General features: G+C 41.3%; 1 protein-coding gene across 8 annotated transcripts in view; it reads left to right on the top strand.

Moving 5' to 3' along the window:
- KIF26B (kinesin family member 26B) overlaps positions 1-20,864 on the top strand; it is a 293,782-nt gene that overhangs the window by 248,777 nt on the left and 24,141 nt on the right. For all 8 annotated transcript variants that reach the window (XM_080586714.1, XM_080586713.1, XM_080586717.1 and 5 more), the window contains one exon: positions 20,273-20,435. In XM_080586714.1, coding sequence (XP_080442840.1) covers positions 20,273-20,435 — 163 coding nt within the window. The remainder of the gene's footprint in view (positions 1-20,272; positions 20,436-20,864) is intronic.

The raw sequence follows: 20,864 nt of genomic DNA, 5'->3' as shown, positions 1-20,864 counted from the left end.
GGAAGCTCCTTTCTGACAGGGGAGATGACAACTGCTCTGTAGTATTTCAAGGATGCAAGTACACACAGGAGGAGAGAATTGCTCTGGTGAGACGACGTGGCAGAATGATTATCCTTCAGTAATGAGACAGAGGGATGTAAGCTTGAAAGCACGCTAACAGTGCTTCCTGTTAGTCAATGGAATAACTTCCCAAGAATCAAACTTTTCATTGCTAGAATGAGCCTGTTTGCACATGGCAGGCAGTTGTATAAATAAATAAATATTAAAGAATGTTTTAGTTTGTCTCCTAGAATCTCCTGCTTTTAGGAGTCTGAAAACTAGCAGTCAGCTGGATTGTTACGCTTGCAAGACCTCCAGAAACTTTCAGTGATTTCTTTCTCAAGACTCATCCCTAGTGACATGAGACATCCAGACCATTTAACTCAGTTAACTGCTTTTCTTCCTTTGTCATTTAGTTACACTTTTTGTTAAGGTCTCTTTGTCTTTGAAATGCATAATCAAGTTCTCACAATGCTTGATCCAAAACTCAGTGTAAGTCAATGGAAGTCTTTTTATTGGGCTTTGACTTAAACCCAGAGATTAGAAAACATGCTTATATCTAATTAGATGAGATAATCCTCAAATCCTTGCTAAGGGGTATTGTATACAGTAGTTCATGTTCAGAAATCAATGATTAACAGCTTACTTTTTGAGAGAAGCAGTATGGGGTTAAGTGTTACCTAGTGATGGGATTGTCTGGGATTGCAAGGGATGAGCTTGATTGATGGTGTGAATTGGTGAATGTGAAAAGTGGAAATGTACGATCATCTGATGACTTCCTGCAAATGGGTCTGTGACCATGAATTTTGAGCTCAAGCAGGTTATATGGGAACTTGCCTCATAAATAGGAATGTGTGACACCTGAAGTGGCGCAGACAGGACTATATGATTTTCCTTTTCAAAGTCAGAAATGTATATAAATCACATTTGTGAACTCACAAAATCTTGTTTTACATTCTCTGGGCAAATCGTTGAACAATGTTTCTTCAGACTTTCTTTTCTCTGACTCTATACCACCAATATGAAACTTAACTGAACCCCCTCAATGGAGTGACAGGCCCATTTTGAAGAGCTTTGAAGAGAATTATGTGCTGGTAAATGCTGAATATTTCAGCCAGTTTTCAAATTGCTTCAGTAGCATTTGAATGGCATTGCAGCTGATGTTTTTTTTTTCCCTACAAACTTTTACTGAAGTTGTTATTTTCATAACACGTTGGAGAGGAAAGCGACGAAGACAATCCTCTCGCTGCCCTTCAGATACCAACTAGCTTCTGCTGGATGATCAAAGTTTTCTGGATGGTGCTTGCCTCCAGGCCTGTACACAGTGAACAGATGTGAAGTGAATTTTTTTAAAATATGCATTGACTTTTCAGAGTTGAGAAGGCTGGTGAGAACTAACTTCTGAAATATTAAAATGAGCTCCCTCTCCTGCTGCAGAACCAAACTTGTTAGATTATTTTAATTTTTAAAATTTTTGTTTATTTATAAATGCCATCAGGTGACATGTTTTCCAGCAATATGTGACAACACTTAATAAAAGTAATTTCAGACAGCAGGAACTGTTTTAGATCTATTTTGTCCTATCTATCACATCAGCAAAATTGTTCTATCTGCCATATTTTAAATTATGGGTTATTTTTTAGGGGGCTTGAGTTACTAAATTGTTTCTCTTTCTATTCCTAAGTTTTTGCTCTTGGGCAGAAAAAAAGCTTTACTCATTTTGAAAATCAATGATAAAATGTACATCAGTACTGTCAGAAATATCAGCCCTTCTGCCTTCCTTTGATTTCTGGTTCTGCAGAGCAGAGAGCTGGGTTAGCAGAACTGTGGCAGCGGCTATTTTGGGTACTGTTACAAAGGTGGGACCTGTGGAGATGCAGTCTTCAATCTCTGTAGAACAAAAGGAGAAATTGGGAGCTGAAGTAGATGTGAAGGGATTCTGGGGCTCAGAATTGAAAGAATAATGTGTTCACAGAATCACAGAATGGCTGAGGTAAGGAACAGAACTCTGAATGTCATCTGGTCCAACCCCCTGCTCCAGCAGGGACACCTAGAGCAGATTGCCCAGAGCCATGTCCACGTGGCTTTTGAAGATCTCCAAGGAGGGAGGAGGTTCTCTGGGCAACCTGAGCCAGGGCTCTGTCGCTCTCTGCAGGAGTGGGTGCTCTCACTGAGGTCTCTGCCCTGCTCTCGGAGCTTGCGGCCCTGCTGGGTGTCCTGCCTGCCTTCTGCAGCAGCTCGAGGGGACAGGGGTCTCCTGTAGCTCCTGTGTCGACTGTGCCAGTCCCTCAGGGCAGCTCAGGCTGCAGTAGGCACCTGTGCTGCTCATCTTGGAGACAGCTGGAGAGCAAATGAGGGGAGCCACTTACAACAAGAATTACTAAAAGCACCTCATCACCTCTCTGCCAGTAGGACCTGAAGGTCCCTGAAGCAGTCTTATAAAGACTGGACACAATTTTCATTTCTGCCTCCAGATATAAGCAGGGTAAGAGAATCTTTTGTGCTCCTAGACCGCATTTCTGCTCTGTTGCAAACAAGGTTTTTCACAGGCTCCCTGTGATGTGCTTTGAAGTTACACACCTGTGCAAGAGGACAAGAATTAGATGCTGTATCCAGATCTGCTACCCAGTTTGCATATACTGCATGGTGAAAAAATGCTTCCAAAGGTATAGTGTTACAGAAATAACTGCACTTCTGCGGAAAGACAGACTGTGCCAGGAGCTCTGGGTACTCAGTCAGACCACGCTCACATGTATCTCCTGACTCCTGCTCACCTTTCATGTATGGGCACTTCTGGAGTGGTGGAAGATAGTTGTCCATGTACAAAAGGGAACTGAGGGTAACTGTGCTGTAGTTGCTGTGTGTGTGTGTATATACACACACACACACACACACACACACACAGAGAACTGTGTATATATATATATGTATATACAGAATATAAAATAAGCCTGTTAAACTGGTTACAGATTTTCTTTTCTCTTGTTAGGTGACTTCAGCCATTTTAGATGTGTTGTGTAATGGTATTTTAATTGGTGGCTTTTGCTGGTCTTCAGCTACATTTGGTTGCAGTGCTTTATGGGTTCGTTCACCAGAAATAATGTGTGTGTGTGTCAGACAAACTTCAGGTAGGTCACACAACCAGTGGAGTCCTCAGTGTCCATTCGTAGGTGTCGTAACAGTTCCCCTAATGTTCCTCTCAGCACAGCAAGCCCCATGGCAATGAGGGTGTTTGGGGAAAAGGCTACTGCTGCTGTGAATCTGAATGCGATGCTTTGGGTCTCTCTCCTGTACACGTTCCCCAGGGCTGTCACCTGTGTTCCCAGCAGGGTCAAGACTTGTCCAGCCAGGGCCACGATGTTTTTGCAGTGCTGTGGAAGAACTTCCCTGGTTTCTCCTGGTATCAAATACTTCTGTTAAGTGTACTGCGAAAATTGAAATGGATTTTTTTGTCCTCCCAAGAAAATTCATAGTTTAGCTTAAACTTTTCTACCATTTTTTTTTCCATAGAGCAATAAGACAATGAAAATACATTTTTAATTCCATTGGCTAGGTCCCATCCATCAGTGGTGCTTCTCTATAGGGTGATGCCTGATTCTTTTAAGGAATCTCAGCTACACACTAATAACTGTTTAGATGCCTAATCAGAGAGCAAACTGTCCTGTTGCTAAACAAGTCCCCCTAGCCAAAGACCAGAGAGCAACGGGTAATTGAAGAGAGCAGCAACAAAAGAGCACACCTTTCAATACGAAATGTTTAGCTGAATGAAGAGCATTGCAGGCTGTGTGTGAAATTATAGTAAGGTAATATTCAATATAACAGTGTGGATATGTGAGTTTCATTTTGACTAGCGATATCACATTTAAGCACTAAATGGTTATTTTACCTATCTATATTGAAAGTTGCTCTAAGTTCAGAGCACAAATAAGTTTCTTAATAATTTTATGGTCCATACAGATATAAACCCAGTAACTGTTATGCTTTATGATAAGTATTCCCAGTGTGTTGCTTTACATTAATTCATCTCACAGGAATATAAAAATCCAAAATTTTCCTATTAATATCTAATTCTGTAATCCATATTAAATCTAATGAATTCTGTATTCTTCTCTGTATATTAATTGTGCTAGTAACTGGAGCTTCATATCAGTTCCCTTCTAAGACTGTACAATTTGGAAATACAGTTCTATTGTGCCAGAAGCAAACTAATACTATTTACCAGTGATTATTATCTTAATAAAAAGGGACTAAGTTAACTGACCTTACAGTTGATATCCTACCTGTATCACTTTTCACAAGTGTTTTGCAATACCTGAATGCAAGAGTAGGTTCTCCTTGGTTAACCTCATAATATGCAATAGGAATATGTATGGTGCTTTTTCCTTCCAGCTCCTTTTCCATAATAAATGAACATCTCTCTGCCCTGTGGTCTGAATATGTTCATATTGAGATGTTTCTTGCAGTTAAATCTTCAAACCTTTGTGTATTTAACTAGAGAACAGTATTTTGGGAGATCTAGAAAGATGGGCAGAGAGCAACAAGTCTTCACGCCCTTGCTTTTCAGGTTCCAAGAAAGGGAGTACTGAGGAATGATTTCTCCTTTTGTCCATAGTATGGAGAAAAAATCTCTACCACTGTCTAGGAAAAGGGTCCAGCTTCCTGCACATAAGAGACTACCTGCTTATCATCTCAAGGTCAGGACTAGATGAGTGTTGAGAACTTGCTCAGCATGCCGTTCTTTGGCATTATCCAGTTTTTGAATTGCGTAAGTAGAGAGCAGCGATGGAGGTGTTTGAGTGGTTGAATTAACAACATATTTTGTTTTTTAAGTCATTAGTATGAATTTTGATCATCTCTATCTTTAACTCATTCAGAGTAGAGTCCAGGAAGCACAGGACATGATTATTGGTATTGCTGGGTGAACCTCATAATCTTCAGAAAAGAAACTCCAGCACAGTTAGATTACAGGGAATGAGATAGCATCTAAATGTGATCTTATGCTGCTTCTCAAATCTTTGTCATTGCTCTCAATCTGTTTGTATTAGTTATTAAATATAAAACTTTTATATCCTGTAATACTCTTAATTTATACAAGCTTTATAGAATGTGGATTGTTTACATTTTCCTACCCTTTCCTACCTACATCTTATCGTCCTTAAACCTTTGTACTCATTAAAAAGTGAATATTATAAAATATCCTTTTTTCTTTATCTCCAATGTATTTCAGAAGTAATTCTTGTTTATCATATAATTCTATGTAATTTTAGCATAAAATTCTAGCAAATAATTATGAAACACTCATTGTCACTGCTGCAGCATCTGTAGTCCATGATTGTCCAGAGTCTGTACTGTGGATGCAGCTCCTCAAACACTTTCATAATCTCAAGAAGAATAGAAGTAAAGGAAGCAGACACAGCTTCCAAGCCACATTTCTGATTCTGGGCCATTCCCATGTGAAACCTTCTGGAGGCTTAACTGGCAGCAGGTACCCCAGGATGCCTCTTGGGCCACTTTGCGAGAGACAGCGCACAGTGCTGTGACCCTGTCTCTAACATGTCCCATCTATTGTCTGCAGTCGCATCCTTGGCAATCCACTATGCTGGACTTGTAGGAGACCCACAGGAAATAGTGTCTTGACTGCTGGCTCAGTGACTGTGCTCTTAAACATTCTCTGTTATCATATATATGATATATATGATGCTCTGTCTTATGGTGGAGAAGGTCTAGAGATGTGTGAAGCTCTCACCCTTTTATGTTTTCTTTAATATTTGCAAGATCTGGATTGGAATGTGGTGTACTGCTGTGCTAATTGATTAAATGGCATCTATCATAACATAAAGAGATCAAATAGAAATTTTTTCTCTCCTGTGTTACAGTTTAAAGCTCTCGATTCTGCTCAGATCATTAGCGTATAATTTTCAGATGAGCTAGCCAGAAGGTCCCTAAATAAAAATTAGTAGAAAAGATTAGCTAGGAAAGCTAGACTGGTAATGAGCTGTTGCACTATGGTAATGTGCTAGGTTTATAGTTCATATCTAGCCCTAATCAGTGATAAGTGCAAGTTGTCAGCATTTGATAGCTAATTGGTGTTTCTTGGAATTACATTGCAACAAAAACATTGAAATTAATATAAAGCTTTTCTTTATGTATGACAACTTAAGAGTTAATTATAAATGCCTGGGTCAAATACACCTCTTAGCTAAACTATATGCAAATGTGTTGCGCTGAGGGAGTATTTGTGGGTTGACAAATTTCTTTGGTCCCTTTTGCGTCATAATTTACCATTTTTGGAAACTGATACAGTAGCAGCTTTGAAAACAGGGACCTAAAAGCCATTTGCTATGTATTTAATGTGTCATACATCATATGAAACAACAACAACAAAAACAAAAAACTAAACCTGGCCTACTGGAAAATGTTAACAATACCATAGTGACTTGAACTCTCATAACAGCCAATTTGTTATTGATTGTATTTACTCCACGTTCATCTGAGAACTGCTATCTTCCCAGAGAATTAATTGGACATAAAATTGTAATATGGATCTGAAAAATTATAAAGCAGGAATAATCTACGCCACAGGACATGAAGAACTTAAAAGCCTGGCTAACTTGACATCTGTGAGCTGAGATTTTTGTCATTGCAGAGCTATAATTAGGTGGCTCTAATCACTCTCATAATGCTAATACAGGGAACGTCCTTTCTGTCCTCAGAAGCTGGTGGTGGGAAAGACTTCTCGGCACTGCGCTGTGTTTCAGAACTGTGGAGTCTGACAAGCTCCAAGAGCAGGACTAGCTCTGGCATACATACTGCAAGAGATTTTTAGCCACTTTTCTAAGACACTGAAGGGTACATCATCACATGTCTCTTTCCAGTCATCCCAGTAGATCTTTTAGTTGGCCATTCAATTGACCATTTCCACTCAGATTTAACATGGGGACAGGCCTTCAGACATTTGAAGCCTCCTCAAGGCTCCTGGGCCTGGGCGAGGGAGGGGGCAGAAGCAGGTGCCCGCTCAGGCTGAGCCAGGAAGGCATGAGGCTGCAGCCCTGCACTGCTCTGTGCTGCTCTACATGTGTGCTGGCTCACACAGGGCAGCAGGGAGAGGAGGAGATGAAACTGATGAGACGAGCTGAGTGGGATGCAGCAAGGTGAGGTGATAGGAAGCATGGAGAAGAGGGGACAGCAGAAGGGTAGGAAATGGAGGAACAGGTCGCAAACCCACAGGAAACCAGTCTTCATTAATTCCTCTATCCACAGAACAATTCGTTTCATTTATTCAGATCCTTACCATTCAAAGTGCAATTAGATGAATATATTTTCATGCTGAGTAAAATCCATACAGTCAGCAGACAAACCCTTCTCTAAATGATTTGCTCATCAGTGTGTATGGAGGATGGAGAGAAGAGAGGAGCTGAAACGAGTTCACTGCTAGATTGTCTGAATTAAATGATCAATTTTTGCTATTGTGATAGCTGCAGAGGTTAACATTGAAACGTTAAGAAAGTCCTGCTACGACACATATTCAGTATTAGCATTCACATGTTGGAGGGACAAATCCTGAAGGTGTGAGTGAGTTTAAACTCACTTTAGAGTAAGTACAGACACCAGATACAATCTTCTTGAAGGGGGAGCCTTGATATTTCTTGGCTGTTCCAAGAAGTGGAATTGTGGAATAGCCACTTGTGCATTTAAATTCAGCACTCCTCCATGACAGCCCCGGATACGACCCTTGCCATCTCTTTTGTGCGTAATGATACCTAATGTCTGATTTTCTAGGTGAAAGAACAGTGGTAAATGTCATCCGTCTAGACTTGAGTAAATAACTGAATTGGAGCCCCATGAGGAATTATTTGTTAAGCTGAAGAAGACAGGAAGCTGTAAGATGCATCTGATAGTGAAGACTGATGAGGCAGCAGTTGCTTGCATTGAAGTGGGAGCTATCAGAGTAGAGGAAAGGCCACCAGGGAAGTTCCTCAAGGATCAGTTTTGGGAGAGATTTTATTTCATGTTATTATCAGCAGCCTTGACACACAAAGCAGGAGCATGCTAATCACAGTGGCTGGTTGCACAAAGCAAAGAGCCATCGTCTGTACAAAGGAAGAACATCAGCTGGGAGCAGCTGCAGGACCTTGAGGGCTAGAGTAATAGAAATGGCATTAATGGCCTGTGCAAGGGCTTGCTGACAGACTGCTAACAATTTCTACTGAAATTTGGGAGCTCATCAGCTAGACAGAGGAGTGGGGGTGTCTGTGCTGATTTAGGCATGTCGGTTAATGACCACGGGTGTCCACAGGCAATGCAACACTGAGAAGGTAATGAAGTCTGCAGACACATGAGGAATGGCAATAGAAAAATATTAATGCCCCTATGCATAAATATTAGGACTAGCAATTCCTCTCCTGGTTAAAGTTCTGGTCACCTACATGGATGAAGAATGAATTCAGTCTGAAACAAGTACAAGAAAGGCTGGTGAGGGGACCAGGATTGTCAGGGTGTGTAGTGATAGGACGAAGAGTAATGGCTTTAAACTAAAAGAGGGTGGGTTTAGATTAGATATAAGGAAGAAACCCTTCACTCGGTGGGTGGTGAGGCCCTGGCACAGGCTGCCCAGAGAAGCTGTGGATGCCCCATCCCTGGAGGTGCTCAAGGCCACGCTGGATGGGGCTTTGGGCAACCTGGTCTGGTGGGAGGTGTCCCTGCCCATGGCGGGGGCTGGATCCAGGTGATCTTTAAGGTCCCTTCCAACCCAAACCATTCTGCGATTGTTGTGAGAGAAGACTAAATTAATTTGCTTTCATACCCAAATAGGGTGAGGCAACAGAGAGAGAGGGTGAGCAGCAATGTGTTGCCTGTTAATGCAGCAGGAGTATTCCCATTACTGGGGAGTGAGAGCAATGGAAACCAAAGGGTTGTGCTCGAACGTGAATAAACAGGAGATTTGATGGCTTCTAGCATGCTACTCTGCAATGGCAGTGGTTGTGGGCAGTGCTAGGAAGCCCGAATGTTTTCAATGATGGGTCTTGTAAATGCTTATGGAAGATGATATGATTCTCTCTACTGGGCAGGAGCAGGAGGTGATAATTCGTTTTCTTCCCACCCCAAGCATCACCCCCTTTTTGATGACAGTCTCACAGGAACACAGAACAATCAACGTGTTCCTTTTCCCTCCTTCTCTGTGGTCATTGGCCATATGCTGTCCTTAACACAATGACAGTCTTTCCTCTGGGCCTCTCTTGTGCCTGCAGACCCAGCACCCAGGGACTGACGGGATTCTGAGGAACGCATTTCCCCATCCTCAGGAGAGTGCAGTGGGCATGTGGAGGGGATGCAGGAGGGAGGCTGCAGAGCCTTGCTGTAAACCACAGTAATACAAAGTTAAGAACATAATAGTGGCCATACTGCTTCAGGCCAAATGTCCCTCTAGTATCCTGTCTAACTAAATTCAACAGCAGAGAGAGTAGAGAGTATAAAGCTAGGACAAGAACTTTGCCAAAATATTCCTGCAGCCTCAACTATTTTCAGCTGCAAGAATTACTGAGCTTCAGCAGCAGCTCTGTAAACAGAACAGGGCCCTTCCAGGCACATTGTAAATGAGTCCAGTTTGAGGCTTTCTGAAGATGGTTGAAGGTTGAAAGGGGCTTTTTGTGAAAGACTGGCTCAGCTTGTGTTCGAAATTTTATTTTAATGCTTCTGGGATTTTGAACAGCTGACTCTTTAATAGATATCTTTTTATCATTTAAAGCTAAATACATACAAACATTAGTAGTTGTATTTTGCTTTCTGGCACTCACAAGTCTGTTCTGACTGCCAATCTTGTGGAGAGGCAGCTATTAGCATGGAAATACTCAAATTTACAGTTGATTTTCTGGGTGTAATAGATGCCTATTGAATTCTAAAACATGCTCTGGTTACCTCAGGTAAAACCGCAAGCTATGTAAGGTTACAAAACAGCAAGTTTCAAAGAGTTCCTTTTCTTTGCTGTCACAGGCTATTAAGAGATCACTGAAGTGCTGGAGATATGAGAGTCTATTGAGGAGCTTGTCTAATTAATGGCATTATAGTGGGCAAAATAAATCCCACTAAAATAAAGAATCCATTTAAAGGGGGAGCAAAACTTCAGATAATATGAAAAATGCATGTGCATCATTAATATTTTAAATTGCTGCATAGATGAAGATAAATGTATTTGATACGGCCAATCTCCAAATGGTTTACATGACAAATACATATACATTTAAAATCATTATATATTGATTTGGCCACTTTTACTTACAATAAGAAATATTTGCATGGAGACTGGGGTCCCTCAGGTTTTATCTTGCATCCTCTATGAATAAAGTATGATGAAGTGTGAGGGGGGTAAAAGAACCAAACATTTAGTTTTCTTGTGCCTGTGTTTATAGATGAGAAAATTCCCACTGCCCTGCAGCAGCTGCTAGATTTGGCCCTGTGCTGCCAAAAACTTTTAAACACATCATAAAACTGCCTGTGGTTCCATGGTTTAACTTCATTGCCATGTATTTGACTTCAAGAAGGGATTATTCAATTCATCATCTCATGCATCCAATCACAGAATCTGTAAAAGCCCAACTCAAATCCTGCTGAAGCCTTTCTGTTGACTTCAGTGACAGCTGGGTTCGGACCACACTGCCATGGTTTTCAGCTCATAAAAGTCTTAGTTTTGAGGCATTTTTTCAGATATCACCAAGCCAGTCACAGATAAAGATTTTTTTCATCTGTGATCTTTAATTACAGTGCAAGATAGCATCATCACTGTTGTCGTTCAGTCTGTTTCATCACATCTCTCAATCAGCCCATTGTGAGGGTAGCTCAGCCCATCTGTACACAAAAGTTGTTGCTGTCTGATGGCCATTAATTTTTATGTGAAATGAGTTTTTGGTCTCTCTCCAGTTCCTAACAAGCTCAACTCATCCCTATTGGTTGTTGGCAGTGCAAATATAGAGGCAAAGGACTTGCGAGCCAGAGAACGCTGCCATTCATCTGGTTCTTCAAACATCATTGCAGGTGTTAAAAAAAACTTATTTTGACTTGAAAAAAGGCAAAATGGAATCTGTGAAGTGAAACCAGCTTTCTAGTCCATTTTGCTTTTTGGAAGAATATAGATGTAAAGGAGAAGCAGTGTAGTTAGACAACTAAGTCCAGACTTAGTTACTTACCCAGATTTTTGGAAGATGATGGACTCGCTTGATATCTGCTGACTTCAGTGGGATTTTCCAAGTGTCTAGGATCTGCATGTAATACCTGTACATGTCAGTACAGAATTCCAAAATATCAGTCCTGAATTCCTAGATGGTTTGCACCTGAGCAACTCAGGCATGTGGATCCCCAACTGACAAATGGGGAATGACACATAAAAATCCCCCAGTTTTGGAAATTGCTTCATCTGCTTGATTCCAATCCTAAATTAGCACATCAATCAGCTGTAGCAGAGTCCATCTTCCCTGCCAATGAAGACGTATTGCTTCTTTTAGCAGCTTTTAACAGTTTTATGCTTCTCTGTGAAGGAGAGTTTGGAGTTGTATGTGAAGAGGAACTTTAAAGAGCTAATAAATTGACTACCAAGGATGGCACTAATTCTTGAGGTATTTGACTGTATATTTTGCTCTGATGTTGTTAATTTAATATTTTTACTGTTCTACTTTGTGTTTTGACAGTTGATAGCCAAGACCACTTTCATATGAGTGGATCTTTTTTGGTCTGTTAATCTAAATGAGCAGTTCTGAGAGGATCAGCATCAAGAAAATCATGTTTCTAACAATTTGTCTCTTAATTTTGGCATCCAAAAAGGTGTAAATACTGGCTGAAAGTTGCCATGTGGTTGGCAATTTCTCTTACCTGTGTACCTTCCCCTTGTGTGTTCAAGGGTAGAGTTTAAGGACTCTCAGCCACTTTGCTGTGGGAGCACAAATAAGATTTCATCCATCCACCCAGCCATCAGTTCTCAGAATACTTGTGGAGACTTTGAGGCTTTTAAATTGTTTTCTCAAAGTTTCTTTAAATTAGCCAACAGGCAGAAAGTTTATTGCTGGAAGCGATAAGGCAAACTTGTGCACAGATGCATGGGCAGAATAAACTTCTAAACCTAACTTTCATCTGGAATAGGTCTAGTGAGTAGCATAGATGAGCCGTATAATTTTCATAATATTAATGGCAGATGAAGTCTGTTGTTTTTTTTCTCCATTTTTTTCCTTCTTTTTTTTTTTTTTTTTTCTGTGCAGGAGTGTGTGTTCTTCTTCCTCTATGATAATGCTGTGGGTTGAAGGCTGCAGGGGGCTGGCATATAAAATCTTACTTATCAAAATGCAAAGGACTTTGCTGAGTGACCTTCCAGTTTCCTGGAGATGTCATGTGTTTACGCTACCAGCACTTCCAAGTGGAGCGGTTTCTAAAACTGAACAGCAGTCAATTTATTTTCAGGTACCACTCCATTTGGGATTGCAATTAGGATAACTAGAGCTGCTCTCCAGCACAGGAAACTGGGAAGGTCACGCTGCCAAATTGTTGGCGTCTTGATGAAGGAGTGTAAACTGCTGCTGTCTCTACTGCAGATCAAATGAGTCTAACCAGAATGAAGTAATTATGAAATCCTCCCAAAAGATCATGAATATTCATGGATCAATTACAAACATTTGAAGTTAATTTTCTGTGTGAGGAAATAACCCTGGTATTCCACTCTCGGTAGATATGAATCATAACACTCCTTGAAAGCAAAGGGCAAAGTGCTGTTGCTTGCTTCCCGGGCTAGCGGGTGCCGCTGTGCACAGCAGCGAGCGCCATTTCTGTCCCCCTTCCAAATGACCACGCTGTATTCACCAGGCAGGCAGCCGAAATGGTCACCCAGCTGTCTGGGGAGCGCACAACACAAGGGTCATGCCAGCCTGGTGGGCAGGGGCTTGCTGCTTGCGCTGAGGTGAAAGCTGAGGTGGCCACTGCCCTTGCTGTAGGCATCTCGTCGCTGTGCTCAGGCCGTCACCCACCCGAATCAGCCACCAGAGGGGCTGCTGTGAAGGTGGCTTCCAGAACGTGTCGTCAACAGATTGCCAGGGAACGTGTCCTTGTGTTTCGGTTTTGCTATATGATTTCCCCCATCACTGCCCTGTACCAATGGTGTTGGCTCTCCACCTGGTTTGTTCCCAGGACACAGGCAGCCCAGCAGAGGCAGGCAGTCTCCTCAGCTACTCCAGGGGCTGTTCAGAAGTGGGTACAAATGTTGTCCTCTCATTCAAAGCAAGCAAATCTCTTCAGTGATAAGCGGAGCCCCTGTGATGCTTCCAGACAGGGAGCCAAGCAAGAAAGGATGGGGGGGCCGAGGAGGGGGGGCTTTTTCCTTCCCTTTGTGAGTGTACATTGTTAGAGGTTACGACAGAGCCTGGCCGCATGCAAAGTCTTTAAATTATTTAAAATCTGTGTCATTATTGGTTTTAACTGTGGGATTTTTTTTTTCTCCTGTAAATCACAGTCTATTTACTGCTCAGGTTTTCCTGTGGCATTGCTGGTTTGGGGGAATCTGGCTTTAACTCCAACATACAGTTGCAGAGCCTAATTAGCTCCCTGGATTAATTGAGCTTCTGTTTTTCAGCCGAGAATTTATTTGGAGCTGGCACTGTAATGACAGCTAGGCCAACCAGGATCCTTTTCTTTTGATTCGCGTTGTGCTTTGTCTGTGTGTTTTTAATGGTTCCTTGTGAGTGGAGATTGGCTCTGTGCTAGGAGCTGGAGGATGGAGCCCGTGCTGGTTCAGCTCTGCTGGCGGCACAAGGGAGCATGAGGTGATGGAGGGGACATCTTTCTCTGGGCTTCCCCAGGGCTGGTATAGAGGTGTGCAGCTCAGACCCTGGCTGGCAGTGTCAGAAACCATGAAAATTGCTTTATTGTGAGGTAGATCTACTGTGGATAAGCGTGAATTGCTCCAGTCTGGGGAATTTCTATGTCATTTCTGGATATCAGGCTTCTTTTTGGCTATTTTGTTGACTATTAAAGTTTCACCATCTTTGGGAGCTATTTCTATGCAAAGTTACACCATCTTAAACCATCCTTTTTTATGGTCAGAGGGACAGTCAGTTTCAAGGAGTCAGTGTAGCTGGAGCTATTTGGGTTGTCCTATTATTAATTTCTGTCTTTGGTGAAAAGAGAGAAAAAAATGCCATTTTGTGCATCTGTCACGTGCTTACGTGTTGTCACATGCACAAGGATCGTTCCGCAGTATGAAATTTGCACAGTTAGGCTGCTACAAGACGAGAATTGTGGGAGGAAAACCTACATTTCATACATATTTTTTAATATTAGAATTCAAGTATAAGCCCCTGCCATCCGATACTTGACTACAGCAACTCCTTTTTCCTGCCCTTGACTTCTGCAGTGTCACATCCTTTCATACCTGATTTTGATGTTCCCAGCACATGAATCTGACCACAGTATCTCCCCACTATGCTCCTTTCAGCTGGCTCCCCACTCCCCTGTGCAGTGAGGACAGCTTTCTGTTTTGTGCTGGTGTACTTCATACAAGATAACTAACTGTAGTGTAGATTTTCACTTCGCTTAGTTTTCCCTTTAAGGCTAGTTAGCCTCCATCTGGAACAAGTTTGCGATTTCCCCAGTGCCTCATTTTATCAGGTGAAGGATTCCCCAGGTTAAAGGTCCAACATGTTACCCATATTTCTTCAACTACCTTGCTTTGTTCTGCTTACACAGCCAGGCTTACATGGCTGAATCACCGAGTGGCTTTACCAGCCACTTGGCCTCACTTTGCTTGTGCCTACACACATTGCTCCCATTTCCTTGCTCCTTCTGTAAAATTTATTAACAGAAGGGAAAGACATAGCTAAGCAAGCTACACTGGTTCTTCATGAACTCAGTTGCTACCTACCTGTAACATCCAATGTTGGCTTTGTGCCTTTTAAGTTATGAACTGTCCTCTGTAGAAATTATTTCCATGCAATAGGAGCCAAAACCAAATGGAGTATTTATATGATTCTCTCATTATGCAAACATTTATTACTATGAATAAAGCTGTGCATTAGCACAAGGGAGCAGAGTTAAGACTGTGATCAAAAATAGCTGCCATAGTTCCAGAGATTTTTCCTTTGACATACCCCTGTAAATAATTAGATTACAAGACACCTGAGGGCATACATCGTCTTATCCTGTAACAATAACACCTTGAGGGACTTGACAACATTTTTCTTTTGGCCAAGTGCCTAGGAATACACCAAGGTGTATGATTAATAGAGAGCACAAACACACACCCATACACGTTCTAAAGCTTATTTATAATACTGTATTTTAATCCTTGTAGAGTGTTATTATTTCTATTCCTGATGGTGCTGCTTTTGTCACTGAATAGCCAAAATCCTTATAGTAGTGGGACGAGTGGAAGGGGAAGACAAGGAAAGTATTTTCATTAAGGTGTGTGGGGGGGGAGCAAAGAGTCTAATAGGATTTATTTAATAATTCCACAGAAAAATCATGATTCCAGGACTTTAGCTGGATCTTCCTCTCCAGCATTCCCTCCATTTGTGGAAAAGCTCTGTCCTTGCCTTTCCTATACAAAGAATGAGATGCTGGGCAATGAAAATTCCCGCAAATTTACTGAGCATAATATTTATTCTTACTGCTTCATTTTCCATTCATGAATTCTATTTTGCAGCCCTAAACAAAAGCAATTATCATTTGCCTCTTTTCTGCAAAACACATTTTGAACACATTACTAGCACGAATTCTCATAAAGCTGAAGGATCTGACAGATGCGGGAAAATACAGGAAGGCTCTGTCCATGCTATGCCCCCTCACCTATGTAGCGTGGTGCAATGAGCCATGCCAAGTTATGTGGGGGTTATGGGGTGCCTTTGATGGGTATCAGTGAGCAGCTGAGGGAACTCAAGTGGGGAGAGGGGTTTTGGTGGTTGTAGAGTGACAGTGGAGGACATTAATAGGAGCAAGAGGTAAGGAAAGAGGAGATCAGTACTGGGAGAGGTGCTAGAAATGATGCTGGAGACTGGCGAAGTCTGGTTTAGGTGGTTAGAGCACAGCAGCATGAAATGGAGTAGTGTTGGGCCACTTCAGGAGGGAGCAGGGGGGTGAGGATTATGGTATAGGAATGAGAATGAAGAAGAAGGGTGGATGAGGAAAGCCCAGGGTAAACACTGATAGAAGGGAACAGAAGTGTCTGATAAGAGAAGAGCATGGCAAAGAGGGTGTGAGCACATGAGAGCAAAACTCTCCTGTAGCGTACAGGAAAGGATTGCAGTGCTCCTGATTCTCACTGTTCCTCACCAGCAGCAAATACTAACAAAACCGCAAGGTAAATCGTGAGTCACCTCCTCCTTCCCTATTACTTGTCCATACAAAAAGTGGCAGCTGGATGCTGCTGCCAGCTGGTCAGCTTGTTCAGCAGTTGAGGCTTTTTAATACATGGGAAGGTTTCAGGCCTGCTGATACCTCATTGAAGTGTAAATATAAATCCAGCTGAAATGACATAAAATATATAAGAAGAATATGCAGATTGTGAAGTCAATTACTACAGGGGCAGAAAATGCCAGTAATAAGGTTATATTGGCAAACTTACTATGGCCCCATGGGCTATATATATTGTTTTCTCTGCAGGACTTTATTTTCTCCATAAAATTATCATCTTTTTCAAGGCAAATGAAGGACTGTCTTTGGAGATGAATCGGGACTGTACTGTGATGTGGTCATTGTCAATAAATTCCTGCCTTGGCCCGTGACAGAAGTTGGAAGGTGTATAGAAATTGGAGCTGTGCAAGGACAGGGAGGTATTCTGAAGGGAGCTGGTACCACCTTCAGAACTGGTTCTGCCGAAGCATTACTACTGTTTGTAGGTAGGCTGTTCCTGCATGCTCCTGGTTTGTTGGTACCCAGGCTGAGAAACAGCTGCACCATTTTCTTTGCATCAGAAGTCAAAGGAAGCTGTACTTTGAATATGAAAGTATGATGCTCAGTACTCTGAAAGATCAGTGCTTCACACCAAACACCTATGCTTAGTGAAGTCTTCAATGCTGCAGGTATTAACAGGGGATTATATACCTCACCTCAGAGGCATTCATCAGATATGCTTCATTGATGAGCTCCACAGGAAAGAGAAAAAAAGCCTTTGAAGAAATAAGTCATTCTGGATGCACAGCTGAGTTTGTGTAGTCCTAACAGTAGATAAGGCACAAGTCCGCACATTAAAAGGCAGGGATTAAACGAAAGACTGGATAACTTCTTGTTTAGTGAGCAGTGTTTATCCTGTGCAGTGATTCAGGTAGGGGTCTAGTGGAAAAATAGTATCCAGTTATGAAATTATGGACTTGTACTTAATGCACATAGTCAAGTGTGATTTAGGCCATGTCCGAGCAAACTTGTCATTATCTTGAGTACTTCATTCTTCTAATGTATGATTCGATTTTGTTTGAATCTGGGTATAATTAATCATGAGGAAGGAAGATAGATGTGTTTAAGAGGAACAGAAATACGTATGCTTTTTCCTTCTTGCTGAGCCAGTGAAAGAACTAATTCACACTGATTCCAGTTTGTATGGTGGTCTCAGAAGACAAGAAATAGAAAACAGTTCACAATGCTGCTGTGAGAAATCTGTAACATTCTGCAAACCAGCCTTTGCTTAATTTAATGAGCAACACGCACCCAGGAGCAGCAGCCCTTCTGTGAGCTTTCTTCAAAATTTCTTATGTCTTTGTTTTGCACAGGCAGAAGAGCAACGAAGTTCTTCCTTCTCAAAACTCTTTCAGTCCAGACCTTCTTTTTGTAAAACTGGAGGCTTCACAGGAAATTTTGCTTTTGCAAATAACAGCTTGTGAATCACCTAATGAAGCAATTCAAAGCCTTTCCTTTTTCAAGCAGAAATACCATGTCAGCACTCAGAAGAGCAAACCATCTACTTCTCATCTCACACTGTATGATAGGTGAATTTCAGTGAGATGCACAAAGTATTTTGTCAATAATTTTACTTGCTGAGGATAGGGTGAGTTGAAAATTAATAGTTGCTAAGCCACATGTTTGTGTTATTATGTTCCCTTTGTTTTTCATTCTTTCTTTTAGAAGTTGGTAGGTGCTATTGTAGGAGATCAGTGAATCATGAACAGGTGAAATGATTCACGACAATGTCCAGATTGACAAAATATGAGGTTAGCAAATTTCTTCCTCTTTATTTTATTTTTCAATATACAATAGTGACAGGAGACTATTTTTTTCTGTGTCCAAAGCTGATAGTCAAGATACAGGCAGTACTGAATGTGGAAACTCTGAAATTAGAAATCAGTATTGGTTGGGCTTTTTTGCTGCCAATTTTCCTGCTTCAATCCTAAAAAAATCTGCCCTTTAGTTTCTTTCTGGTATATGTCATAGAATTTGAATTATAGAATAAGAATTTCCTCTGTCATTCTTCTTGCAAGTGTGCATTTCAATACAAGGCAGATGGCACAGATTATTTTATATTCATAATGCATATAGCTCTAGGAGAGCCATGCCGCAGCGTGCTGATGCTGGCTGCATGGGTTATGTATTCCCAGGAGACCGACATGTTCAGAATGCATTCTTTTGCCCTTTCCTCTGTCGTCTCATGTTTTGCTATGATAGAAGCACTAGCAAATGAAAGGCTTGTTATTGATTTCTGTGCAGATGTTAATAATTTCTGTTTAACTCTGCATTGGAGTGGCAATAACTGATGTACAAAATTTGACATCTTAATTATTCCTTGATGGAAAGGAGGGCCACTAACCTGGGGTACAGCAGCCTATTAACTCTGGATCTGTGGATTCAAAGCAGCCTTAGGTCACAAGTGAAATGAGTGAGGCCATCTCAGTGTAGTCTTTATGGATGTTTGTTTGTTTCTCAAAGCTGCCAGACAGTTTTCAATGAGTCTGGAGCAGAAGGAAGCAGAAATTCTGAAACAGAAAATATTTTCTATCCAGTATTGCTAGCCTAGCTGAAATCATGAGTACTAGAAAACTCAGGAGAAGCACAATTTAGGAGCTCCCCAACCTTATTGCTAGATGCATTGAAATATGCATCCAAAATGCTATTGTTTTCCCAATCAAAATAGAGGTTCAAGAATTTTGATGATTGTCTGTCAGTCCTATCCAGTAGAAATAGGTTTATTTCCTACAAATTGCAGCTTTATGCAGAATTCCTATCAGCTGGGAATGTTATGTGGATGACTAAGGGCACGCATGCACCATAGGTATTAGCAGATATTGAACAGTGAGCCCCAAAAATCTGATCCATAACCACTGACAGTATTGCTATTATTACAACAGTGAAAGCAATTCATTGAACAGTAGGTAAATATTAGGTTGTTGTCTTTACTTTGAGCCATATGTAACGATTATCCACAACCTTTATTGTAGGAGATGCTCACTTCAAAATGATACTATTTTCCAACTAGTCAGCTAGTCGACCTGTGCATCTTGTAGCTAAAGCTCCCTTAAAAATATTTTGTATGTTTTTGACTACAGGATTGGATGAACACCACGGAAACGTTATATATGCATCTTTATGCTGTTAAAATTGTCATGCTTGACAATTCCCATTCTTAGTCCAGTCATAGCTCCTCAATAAGGCATCAGCATTTCAAGAGCTATCCTGTTCTGAACAATAGAGTAAATGGCAAGAACAGAAAATTTGATTCCCGTCTCAGCGGAAGAAAAGATCTAATATGAAAGAACAATTGTGAGAAGTCTTAAGGCTTGATTGTTTTGTATTTCACCAGTATCGTCCAAAATTAATTGTAGTGATTTAACTACTAGTATTATTGAATCATGCAGTGCCCCGGCAGGCAAGAAAAACTTTGGGTCCTCAAATCTAATAGTCTACATTCTTGTCCTCCAGAGCTAGGCCAGAGTTTGCTTGTACACTGCACAATGGAAGAGGGCAGCGGTCTGCTGCAGTGGCTCCTTAACAGTCTCCAGTGCTGGTCTGTAGCTCTGTATTCACAAAAATGACAGTGCTGAAGGAGTAAGACCAGAAGAAGACATAGAGGAGGAACTGGGAAGACAAAAGAAGTTTAACTCATAGTCCAGGGTCTTTCAGTGTGCTCAGCTGCAGATACAAGATAGTGCAAACCTGAGGAACAGAACTAATTAGGATTCCATTAAAAGGAGGGGAAAAAATCTTGCTGAGACCCAAGTCACATCACGATGGTCAAAGTGAAACCTCGATCGCTAATGCAGCCTTAATTCATTTTATTTTGCAGAGACAGCAAGCTCACCATGTTGCTTCGAGAGTCCCTGGGGAATATGAACTGCCGCACCACAATGATAGCTCACATTTCAGCCGCTGCGGGGAACTACGCTGAGACGCTGTCCACTATCCAGATTGCATCAAGAGTCCTCAGGATGAAGAAAAAGAAAACTAAGGTAAGGCAATGTATAACTTCCTTCTTGTAATGCTGGAGGGGGGAGCAAGAAGGACTTTAAAGGCTCCTTAATTGGGTAGAGCAGCATATACAACATCAGCAATCAATTCCAAAGTGCATAGGTTGTATGTACTGTCCTAGGCGAGTGGCTCAGAGCACATAGTAGAGTCTGGGGGGGGGTAAATGCTTCAGCTTCAGATAGAGGAATGACTTCAGACGTACCTGTTATAACAGGTTTGTAAGCTGTCCTTACTTAGTGATACAGCTGAGAGCATAAATTTTCAATTATATTCTTAGTACTAATGAAATAATAAGGAATGAAACTACTGTAAAGAAAATTGGGATTAATGAAGAATTAGATTCTCTGTGCTTCTCACAGAGAGCAGGAACAAAATAAATGCAAAGCAATGTTTCCATTGCCGGTACCAAT

This window comes from Anser brachyrhynchus (assembly GCF_964034855.1).
Source record: "Anser brachyrhynchus genome assembly, chromosome: 3".
Classification (NCBI taxonomy): domain Eukaryota; kingdom Metazoa; phylum Chordata; class Aves; order Anseriformes; family Anatidae; genus Anser; species Anser brachyrhynchus.
The sequence above is the reverse complement of the archived record's forward strand: the minus strand, read 5'-3'. Positions and strand labels throughout refer to the sequence as shown.